Source organism: Salmo salar, chromosome ssa03 (assembly GCF_905237065.1).
Source record: "Salmo salar chromosome ssa03, Ssal_v3.1, whole genome shotgun sequence".
NCBI classification, from domain to species: Eukaryota; Metazoa; Chordata; class Actinopteri; order Salmoniformes; family Salmonidae; genus Salmo; species Salmo salar.
Genome location: NC_059444.1, coordinates 62,099,791 through 62,111,816, shown reverse-complemented (window position 1 = coordinate 62,111,816; position 12,026 = coordinate 62,099,791). Strand labels below are relative to the sequence as shown.

The 12,026-nt window shown below is 42.0% G+C and overlaps 2 protein-coding genes across 3 annotated transcripts; one reads left to right on the top strand and one right to left on the bottom strand.

Moving 5' to 3' along the window:
- Window positions 1-3,603: 3,603 nt before the first annotated feature.
- LOC106601122 (rRNA methyltransferase 2, mitochondrial) lies at window positions 3,604-10,224 on the bottom strand. The gene is made up of 3 exons (XM_014193063.2): window positions 10,219-10,224; window positions 9,200-9,413; window positions 3,604-4,643 (listed from the first exon to the last, which is right to left on the bottom strand). The coding sequence occupies exons 1-3, from the start codon at window positions 10,222-10,224 to the stop codon at window positions 4,228-4,230; spliced, it is 636 nt and encodes a 211-aa protein (XP_014048538.2). The 3' UTR covers window positions 3,604-4,227.
- Window positions 9,312-11,850, top strand: nudt1 (nudix (nucleoside diphosphate linked moiety X)-type motif 1). 2 transcript variants are annotated; one of them, XM_045714266.1, is made up of 5 exons: window positions 9,312-9,455; window positions 10,029-10,209; window positions 10,483-10,639; window positions 10,904-11,049; window positions 11,248-11,850. In XM_045714266.1, exons 3-5 carry the CDS (start codon window positions 10,488-10,490, stop codon window positions 11,418-11,420), a joined length of 471 nt encoding a protein of 156 aa, XP_045570222.1. In that variant the 5' UTR covers window positions 9,312-9,455; window positions 10,029-10,209; window positions 10,483-10,487; the 3' UTR covers window positions 11,421-11,850.
- Window positions 11,851-12,026: the final 176 nt, after the last annotated feature.

Below are 12,026 nucleotides of genomic sequence, written 5' to 3'. Positions count from 1 at the left end.
TTATTTCAGCTTTTATTTATTTTATCACATTCCCAGTGGGTCAGAAGTTTACATACACTCAATTAGTATTTGGTAGCATTGCCTTTAAATTGTTTAACTTGGGTCAAACGTTACGGATAGCCTTCCACAAGCTTCCCATAACAAGATGGGTGAATTTTCGCCCATTCCTCCTGACAAAGCTGGTGTAACTGAGTCAGGTTTGTAGGCCTCTTTGCTCGCACATACTTTTTCAGTTCTGCCCACACATTTTCTATAGGATTGAGATCAGGGCTGTGTGATGGCCACTCCAATACCTTGACTTTGTTGTCCTTAAGCCATTTTGCCACAACTTTGGAAGTATGCTTGGGGTCAATGTCCATTTGAAAGACCCATTTGCAACCAAGCTTTAACTTCCTGAATGACATCTTGAGATGTTGCTTCAATATATCCACATCATTTTCCTCCCTCATGATGCCATCTATTTTGTGAAGTGCACCAGTCCCTCCAGCAGCAAGACAGAACGTGTCTCCTTCCTGAGCGGTGTGATGGCTGCATGGTCCCATGGTGTTTATACTTGCGTACTATTGTTTCTACAGATGAACGTGGTACCTTCAGGCATTTGGAAATTGCTCCCAAGGATGAACCAGACTTGTGGAGGTATACAATTTGTTTTCTGAGGTCTTGGCTGATTTCTTTTGATTTTCCCATGATGTCAAGCAAAGAGGCACTGAGTTTGAAGGTAGGCCTTGAAATACATCCACAGGTACACCTCCACTTGGCTCAAATGATGTCAATTAGCCTATCAGAAGCTTCTAAAGCCATGACATCATTTCCTGGAATTTTCCAAGCTGTTTAAAGGCACAGTCAACTTAGTGTATGTAAACTTCTGACCCACTGGAATTGTGATACAGTGAATTATAAGTGAAATCATCTGTCTGTAAACAATTGTTGGAAAAATTACTTGTGTCATGCACAAAGTAGATGTCCTAACCGACTTGCCAAAACTATAGTTTGTTAACAAGAAATTTGTGGAGTGGTTGAAAAACGAGTTTTAATGAGTCCGACATAAGCGTATGTAAACCTCCGACTTCAACTGTATATCAGACCGTATACCCCGGGTATGACAAAACAGTATTTTTACTGCTCTAATTACATTGGTAACCAGTTCATAATAGCAATAAGGCACCTCGGGGGTTTGTGGTATATGGCCAATATACCACGGCTAAGGGTTGTGTCCAGACACACCGCGATGCATCGTGCATAATTTTATAAATGTTTTTATTTAACTAGGCAATTCAGTTAAGAACAAATTCTTATTTACAATGACGGCCTATCAAAAGGCCTCCTGCGGGGACAGGGGCTGGGATTAAAAATAAAAAATATAGGACAAAACATCACGACAAGAGACACCACAACACTACATAGAGACCTAAGACAACAACATAGCAAGGCAGCAACAACATGACAACACAGCATGGTAGCAACACAACATAACAACGTGGTAGCAACACAACATGGTAGCAGCACAAAACATTGTACCAACATTATTGGGCACAGACAACAGCACAAAGGGCAAGAAGGTAGAGACAACATTACATCACACAAAGCAGCCACAACTGTCAGGAAGAGTGTCCATGATTGAGTCTTTGAATGAAGAGATTGAGATAAAACTGTCCAGCTTTTATCAAGAACAGCTCTTAGCCATGGTATACTGGCCATATACCACACCCCCTCATGCCTTATTTATGATTTTTAAATCATTCCCCATTAATGCCTTATAGTTGGTATACTAAACCCATCGCTATGAGCAGCAGGTAAAGCGGTCTATCAGGGCTCTGGTAAAACTCCAGGCACTTCACAACCACCTGTATTGTGGATTTACACTACATTACAGAAACTGGTGAAACACAACATGTCCCTGAAGCTGGAAATTGAGGACTTTTCAAAGACAAGAATGGAAAAGCAAATGACTACACAAGGTAGCCTAAACTACACGGAGACTATGAGGAAGATCTGGATCTTCTTACCAAGGCAATGCACCAATATTGGAACATGGAATGCCAAAACAATGTATTTATTTATGATTGTGTTAGGCCTTTAACCTTTCGCCTCTAAACATGTCTAGTTTACTTCAGAAGTTCCTTGCACACTTTCCTGCTGGAGCAGGTGAAACCTTCACACGTGTTGTGGTTAATCGTACTACAATGACCTCTGTGTCAGCAGCAATAACAAATCGAACTTGAGGTTACAACGGAGGTGGAAAGAAATCTGGACAGCATATCAGCTCACACAGTGTACTACGTAATCTATTATGTCCCCTCCTACCTACACACAATGCTTGATGGTAAAGGTGACTGGCTCCAAACTAATCTATGGTGGAACTTGTATAGTCAGTGCTAGTCTCATTTATGGCAGTGAGGTTGAATAGAAATGCCTTGCTCATTCAGTCTGTTCTAAGGCATTTAACTGGACATTTGTGTCTTTGGTCATCAATGATTTGTGAAAAGTCAAGGCATTTGAAAAACATAGTTCAAGGTTGAGTTCAGTGGTCGATACCATGAAGACAATGTTTAAAACGAAGTTGATTTGTCGTGCACGTACCTAATCATTTTGTGCAGGCTCTGATGTCTACATTACTATTCATTCTATGTGCTGTGTAACACAAGTCATGTGGAACCCAATGCGCCAACAATGAACCCTTTACAATCTAGCTGCTGATCACATATAACTGAGGAGATAACAGGGAGGTATTCATGGCTTGAAAGTCACAGCTCACTGGCTAATTGTATGAAGGTTTATAATAGCATCATGGAGACAGGGCCCCTCCACCAATGTATGGTATCAAATATATGAAACCTTCCATGTGCATCTTTATGGTGAGGTTCTTTTCATCATATTCTCTATTTTAAGGGACATTTGTATCTGTTTCTCCTGTCCCCATCACATGTAATTGTATTCTCAGTCCATTGCACAGTTCTGATACATTTGTTTCTTTGTTCCTAGTAAAATCAGCAGGGTACTTTCAAACCCTGAGAGCCATATAATTACAGGAAGTAGTCAGTGACAAGAGAGAAAAACAGGCAAAGTAAAAAGTGCCAAATCAACACTACCGTGGGCCTTCATCCCAGGGTATTTAGCTCTGTATATTTTATTTATTTAACTAGGCAAGCCAGTTAAGAACAAATTCTTATTTTCAATGACGGCCTAGGAACAGTGGGTTAACTGCCTTGTTCAGAATGACAGATTTGTACCTTGTCAGCTTGGGGATTCGACCTTGCAACCTTTCAGTTACTAGTCCAACGCTCTAACCGCTAGGCTACCTGCCGCCCCCTGATGGAAATCTCAATCAGTGGCAGTCCACTTGGCTAAAATTATTCTAAATCACATCATTTCAAGCAGAGCATTCAAATGCCAGCGTGATGCTGTATTGAAGAGCACATCCCCGCTCTCTGAGAGCGAAGACCAACACTATTTATAATACACGGCTTCAGTGGCATCAGCCTTTTCATTAGTCATGCTGTCCATGGCTCTTTCATCCAGCCCGTTTTCCCTTTATAAGCCCTAAATGAGAGAATGATTACATGTTACTACATGGCTGGCAAAACAGATTATAAGCATTACAAATGGCAAACTGGAATATTTATTATCAAACAAATACCAAATGTACTTTGTAATACTTCAAACATGCCTGACAAAGGAAAAAATAATAGTTCTGACGTGCACAGAAATTTACTTGAGGAACACGGTGGCTCTGATGATAAGGGCTTGATACATACAATACATTCTGGCCCATAGATGTTGATACCACCTTGTCTGTAGGTAAAGATGAAAACAGCCCATACGGAGAAATTATTGGCCTTCAAATGCACAGATTGATACCTCAACGGCGCCATCTTCTGGTAGGCTAAATATTTCAGCTCAATTGAGAAATGAATAATGCATGCTTGATCCAAATTTCTTGTTGGATTTACAGATGTGGTATGGATGTGACTTGTACTTACAAAGTCTGTTAAAAATATTTTAGGGAAGGTTTCAAGAATTGTAGATGTTGAATAATGTAAATCATTGTAGAATATCCATCGATTTTAACGAGTTGGGTAAAGATATCATAAAACACTATAGATTTTTACAAAAAGTACATTCAGGAAGGAAAAATAGAGGGGCTACTCAAGTGCTGGAGCACCTAAAGCCTTTCACTGCAAGTGAACAAAGCTTACAACACGCATGAAAATATACAGCCAGACTATTTTATTTTTTCTGTACGACCGGGCAAGGAAAAACAACTGACGTCTCCTTTCGGCTGGCTTTTGGGTTGACTGTCCTGACGTCACGGAACACAGCTGAAAGCTTCTGCTGAAGCTGGTGCGCCAATGCCCCGTCCCAATACTTACAAATCAGAGAGCCACCAGTCTGCAACACCTTCTCAGCCAAGTCAATCAATGACATTGTGATGAGTTTTTCATGGTCCATCTCCTTGAAACCACTGGCATTGGGTGCCATATCACTCATGATGACATGAGGCTGGGCACCAGGGAGAAGTTCAAGCAGCTTGGCAAGTGTGACTGGGTCAGTGATGTCATGATTGGACAGGAAGTGAGCTCCATCTAGAGGTGCTATATGCAGAAGGTCAATTCCAACCACAGTGCCACGGGGGGATTCTCCATCTGGAAGTAACAAAACATGCAAGAGGTCATGAAGTGTAGAACTGCGGTCATAACTCATTTTCACAGCTTCTTGTGGTAAAAGGACATTGGATAACACTGTCAAGCCTTGACAATTAATTTCACTGATGGCACACTGATGTTCTACAGATTATCATAATGCTTGGCACAGAGCTCTCCACAAGACCAACAATGAACTTAAAATGTAAAAAAACAGAACAATGAGGCAACTGTATATTGATTCCACCCCCAAAAGTAACATTCATATTTATTATAACGGCACTGAGACGGTTCAAAGTTCAGAGGCCAGTTTGGATCAATTTGTCCACTACTTCGACCAAATAAAACCTCTTGTACCTGAACTTAAAACCTCTCCACTGTCACTACCTACAACAGCCTCCACTCCCTCTGTGCCCTAGTATGTAGTCCCCAGTGTCGCTCTTCCTCCCTCGCCTGCAGCAGACACAGCCCTGAGCATGCCTCTCTCACATGTGACACCTGCTGTACCACAGCATCTTCTAGAGGAGGAGATCAGCCTGGTGCTTCAGCATAGGGATGAAGTTTGGGAGCCACAGTGTGCAATGAATAATGTTGAGGAGGAAAACCAGGCTCTCAGGATGGAAGTGTGTAGACTTGGAGAGGAACTGTCCAGCACAGTCAACACTAGCCACATGCACGATCTGCAGAAGGAGCTACATGAGCTAAGGCAGACATTTCTCAGCCACAACCATCCACTCTACAAAGAGTCCCACAAAAACCAGAACAGCTGAATCAGAACCCACCAACCAACCCAACCAACCAACCAATGCACTGACCCAACTGACCACTCCATCCCCAACTCACAGCCTGTAATTCTCCAATCACTCCTGCCATCCTCCATAGACCTGACGAAAAACCAGACATTATATTAATGATGGACTCAAATGGAAAGTTTATATTAGAGAATAAACTCTTCCAAAATAAAAATGTGTCAAAGTTATGGTGCCCCACAACAGAGAGAGCTTTCGAGATCTTGACTGTGGCCCAGCTTGTCTCCCCCAGTCATATCATCATTCACACAGGGACCAATGACCTGTGTGTCCAATAGGAGCGAGTGGCCACATCACTAAGGGGAGTGATAGAAAGGACATCCACCATCTTCCCCTTCGCAAACATAGTAATATCTGCCCTGCTCCAGAGGAGAGATTTCCACCCTGCCACCATCCAGAGGGTAAATGCCAGCCTCTCTTGCCAGGACATTAAAGGATGTTGCTCTGGGTGGCCAGTCCACCTAACATGAGCAACAGAACAGGCACCAACTACCTGAGACAAATCAGACGCTCCTTTAGGCCTGCATCTGGTGGCGCCACACAGAGATCGGAGAACAGTCAGCAACACTCCCCCCCCCCACACACCACCCTCTACCACTTCTCTCCAAGGAACTGCATACAGATACACTGAGCTATGCCCAAGCCGTACACAGTCAGAGGCCCCATGCAGAGTTTGGAGCGTCGCCGGCCACACTGCCCTCCACACCACCATCACCCTCCCATGGTACCAGACCAGGCCCACCTCAACTGGTCCCGTGTGGCTCAGTTGGTGGAGCATGGTGTTTGCAACGCCAGGGTTGTGGGTTCGATTACGACGGGGGACCAGTACGGAGAAAAAAAAATGTATGAAATGTATGCATTCACTACTGTAAGTCGCTCTGGATAAGAGTGTCTGCTAAATGACTAAAATGTAAATATGTAACTCAGCTCTACACTGCACCGACCACTGCCATATAGTCTAGCAAAACACTGTTGAAGGTAGTGCACCACATGATGCAGTCCACACCATGTATCATTCACATAATCAGCCATACTGTCCTCCATACCACCCTCCTCAATTCCCCCACAACCTCCCTCCCGGGCTAGTTTTGGTTACACTCCCTACTTCCATCCCCAGGACAGGCCTGGGACACTCCTGCCCCCCATAGCAGCTCCAGCCCTGCAACAGGAGCCACACCAAGGCCTCCTGTGCACACCCAGAATAGAGCATTGGCAGCCACCTCCTTTGGCAGGAGCTTCATCAGGGTGGACTGAGCTCTGCCAACACTGCTCTCCCAGTTCCCGCCCCAGCCACTGTATCCAACGACTTGGGGGAGGTCTGTCAAATACTGTCTACTCTGCTCTCACGTGGGTTGGCCAGAAACCTTGGCAAAGTCTCAGCTCACTCAGCAAATAGCTGCAGATGACCCTATTCCTGTTAGCTCTTATGTGACTGAGCAGAATACGCCCTCTGACTTTAAATCCCAAGGCTCTTGGGCTGACGCACCTAAATGTGCAAAGTATGATTTAAAAAATGGACACAATTGACATTTGGGTGCAGGACTCGTGTCCTGACGTTCTGGTTCTCTAGGAAACATGGTTAAATGGTTCTGTATCTGATAAAGACATTGAAGTAAAATATTATAATGTATTTAGATGCGACAGAAAGGGGGAGGAGTGGTCATATATGTCAAATCTAATTTCATGGTGTCCCAATCTTTAAATATTTATATTCCCCATAAATGTTAGCTCCTGGTTGTAGATGTGCCCATAAACCAGAATACACACTTATTTGTTGCTGGCATTTACCTACCAATCCAGAGTGAATTTACAAACGCACCCCTAGTGAATCTTTGTTTTCATTTTAAAAATGTACTATCTGTGATGTGCTAGATGCCTTGCTTAAGATTGGGCTGATATGCTTGATCCATTTTTGCTGCAGCTCTCTGCCCCCCTGAAAGCTGAATCATTAACCCATATGTTTAACCTGACGATTATATCTGGTACTATCCCCAAGGTTTGGAAGGCAGCACATGTACTCCCCCTTCACCAAGGTGTTGACCCTTGTGAGCTAAATAATTATCAGCCTATTTCTAAACTTTCTTGCCTCGCTAAAATATTAGAATCCTTGATTAATTCTCAGCAAAGAACTTTCTTATCTTTGAAATGTACATCAGTTGGGTTTTAGACCAGGTCGTAGCACTATCTCTGCTGCATCCCTAGTTGTAAATGATGTGGTTATCTTTATGGATAAAAGGCAACATTGAGCTGCCCTCTTCACTGACCTTTTGATACTGTTGATAATTCACTGCTAATTCAGAGGCTTTCCTCAATTGGTCTAGACCAGGTTGAATGTAACTGGTTTAAAAATGACTTGACAGATAGAACTCAATGTGTATCTACTGATGGTGTTAAATCAGGTTTCCTGGATATTACGAAAGGTGTACCATAGGGGTCGATTCTGGGTCATGTACTTTTTACTGTTTACATTAACAATATCGACTTGTCTGTAAAACATTTTTTTACCTGCACTTGTACACCGATGATACTGTTGTGTATCCTATTGCCCCCACAGATGACCAGGCTCTATCTATCTGAACTACAGTCTGCCTTCATTGTATTGCAGAAAAACCTTGACCTGAAATTAGTAGCCTACTGAATGCAGGTAAAACTAAGTACATGTTGTTCTCTAGAGCGCATAAAAATAACTGATGATTTAAGCATACGTCCTTTGGATGGTGTTCATATTGATCGTGTCCCTGCTTACAGGGATAGATGAAAACTGTCTTTAAAAAGCATGTTGATGAGTTAGTAAGAAGCGTTTTCTATAGAAATATAATGGGCTTCTTCTATAGAAATATAATGGGCTGCATCTATAGAAATATAATGGACTTCTTCTATAGAAATATAATGGGCTTCTTCTATAGAAATATAATGGGTTTCTTCTATAGAAATATAATGGGCTTCTTCTATATAGAAATATAATGGGCTTCTTCTATATAGAAATATAATGGGCTTCTTCTATAGAAATAGGACCTGCCTCTCGCTAAATAGTAGAAAGCAGATTCTTCAGTTGACGTTCCAATTGTTCCTAGACTATGGCGACATCATCTACATGAACGCAGCTCCCACTTCATTAAAGCCATTAGATACCGTTTAACATAGCGTACTACGCTTTATAACGGGCGACAATTGTAGTACTCATCACTGCATTCTCTACCAAAAAGTTGGTTGGCCCTCTTTGATGTCACATTGCTATGTTTTCATTTATAAAGCCCTTTTACAAAAAGTCCCACTGTACCTAACATCTTAACTAAACTTTAGACATAGGAGTTACCACACCCGGTCTCAGGGATGGTTAACTCTGGAAATTAACTCAAAGTTAACTAAAAGCTGATTTACCCTTCTTGTACCTTATTCGTGGAACAATCTTCAAAATGATCTTAAATGTGATGTTTTGGTGCCTCTAGGGCAATTCAGAAGGCTGATTGAGGACCGTATTACTGATGAATGTGTTCTTTCTGCTTGTATTTTTTGTATTTCTATTGTGCGTATTTTCTGTAGTTTATGTAATTCAGGGCTCATCTGTAAAAGTGACCTTGGTCTCAGTATGACTCCCTGATAAAATTAAGGTTAGATAAATAAATACAAATAAACATGGCAGTCAGAACAATATCAGATGCAGGAAAATATATATTTGGCCTGGCTGGTAGGTTAATTATAACAGCATGTCATGTGTTAATCTGCCAGTTGGGTAAATTATAGACTCACTAGCCCCAGTTGAGTTGACCCTGTGAACAGCTATCTGGCTCCAAGCACCCGGTGCAGCACCACAATCTATTACGTTGAATCCGGGTTTTAAAAGTTTGTATTTGTCATCAATCTCCAGCAGTTTGAAGGCGCTTCTACACCGGTAGTTGTGCACATGGGCAGACTTCACAAAGGGGTCATTAAGCTGCCGAACGCTGATCGGCAGTACTCTTTCCTTTCAGATTATGCGCAGACTTTTTTTAGGAGATGTACAGAAGTATGTAGATGTGATTTTTGTAACACTGAGTACCACATTATTTAGCTAAATGTAATGGCAACGATGTGCTAATGCTGCTGGCAAACAGCATTTCGTTCGATTTTGTAGTTGCACTTCCTGATCACATGAGATTGTTGGACACGCTCGATTTAGTCAAAGACAGCCGACTCCGCGATTTAGCGCTCCCGGTAGCCCCGCAGGGCGACATTAAAATCATGCGTGATCCGCCAACCCGGCGCACCGCGCGAGCTAAATTGAACGCAGCTATTTAATGTGTCCGAGAACGTCAATGATGCACATAATCTGCGCAGATCTACATATTTTGGAGAAGTTATAACGGGTGGCAATTATTTTGTTTTCAAACGTGTTAAATTATATGAGGATGCGTAATTAAAGATGTTACCGTAATACTACAGCAACTGATATCACCAGCTATGGAATTGTTTTGATATGATGTGGCATTATACTTCTGTTTCCAGTCGACAGTATTTGAGAGTAACACATTTTCACAGATCTTTAACTAAAACTACTAACTTTATCCTATATTGTTTTTATCCATGTCGAATGCTACAGGTCAGTGCCCGACACATTGAATACCATCACATGGCAGTGCCGGACACATTGAATACGATCACATGGCAGGCCTTGCCACTGTCAACGCGGGATTGGAGAAATTCGTTATTTATTCTGGATAACTCTAATCTACGAAAACCATTTAAAGGACTAGATTGACAACCTAAAAGTTGCTATTAAGGCAAGTTACTTGCATGGAGTTTTACTTCTAGTCTACTTGAAGAATGCAATAAAAGGCTACTTGTTTAAGTTTGCTGCTGTGCACCGCTGTGATGTCTTTTATACCAGAACTCTTACAATAGTGTTTTGGCAGAAAATAACTTTACAGAATGTTTCTCAATAATCTACAATGTATCATCTCTAGAGATACTGTAGCTTCGATGCAACCAAGAGAGTGAGGTCATCCATGGATTGTGGTCTACTGATTATTACACATTGATTATGTATATTACAGGTACAATGTTTACCAACAAGCTGCTGACCCTGGTGCTGGTGGTACAGCCTGGACGGGTGCTGCTGGGCATGAAGAAGAGAGGGTTCGGCGCAGGGAAGTGGAATGGGTTTGGTGGCAAAGTCCAACCTGGGGAGACTATTGAAGAGGCTGCCAGGCGGTGAGATTGGTTGCAGTCCTCAGTAGATGTCTTGAAAGGTTTCCCTACTGTTTGGTTTAACAATTTGCATGTAAAATCATGTTAACAGATTCCAGCACTGGGCAGCATCTGATACTACATACCCCCATAAATGTGATATTGCGATGTTACAGTAGGCATGGTCTGATTATTGCCTGAGGCCTACTATCTAGTTTGTTCCTACTCTGGTCTGAAAGCGACACACTTTCCTGCTACTTTCTCTCTACTTTTTTTTTTTTTTTCCAGAGAACTGCAGGAAGAAAGTGGCCTCACAGTGGATGCACTTGATAAGATTGGAAATATCAAATTTGAATTCATCGGAGAAACAGAGCTGCTTGATGTCCATGTTTTCCGAGCTGACAACTACAACGGGGAGCCAACAGAGTCAGATGGTATTCATTCTCAATCTCATGCATTCTATTTAGGGCCAGGTTTGTGACCAGGATAAACTCATAGCCCAATAGGCTATAATCATAGACCCCATAGTTTTCCTGGTAAAAAAACTGTTGACCCTATACTACGTGCCTTTTTATGGACATTTTAGACTGATGTCTGACGAAGTTCACAAACTTATACCTTTTCTCTTATAGAGATGCGGCCGCAGTGGTTCGACTCGGACAAGATACCCTTCAGTCAAATGTGGGTTGACGATATTCTGTGGTTTCCACTGATGCTTCAAAAGAAGAAGTTCTTGGGCTACTTCAAATTTCAGGGTCATGACTTGATCATCGATCACAAGTTGGAGGAGGTCGAAAAGCTTTAAGACAGACTACTTGTCTCTGACTCATTCATACTGTATCAAAGAGCATTCTCACATGTCTACCTGAAACATCCCTGGAGAAATACTGCAGAATTCCTACTGATTCCAGCTACCCTTGTTCATATTCAGTGCCAAGAAATCACCAGGTCTTTGTAAATTTACAAACACTTTGTTGCCAGTGACCATATGCCTGTGAATCAGTAATACTTCCCACTGAGCCAAAACTGAATACTGGATGTGTAAATGTTGCTGACATACGTATCCCATTCCACTATTGTGTTTATATTACATTTTTAAAGTATGTGTGAATGCAGTGTGCTCTTTAGTAAAGAATGCAACTTTTCTGTTACTTTATCAAACAGGTGGTATGGTAAACTGGAATGACAATGATTTTGATTGTTCAACATCCTGTTTAATAAAATGTTGTATCAGGGTAATTTTTTTATTTAACTAGGCAAGTCAGTTAAGAATAAATTCTTATTTACAATGACGGCCTACTCCAGCTAGACCCGGACAACGCTGGGCCAAATGTGCGTCGCCCTATGGGACTCCCAATCATGGCCGGATGTAATACAGCCGGGATTCGAACCAGGTACTATAGTGACGCCT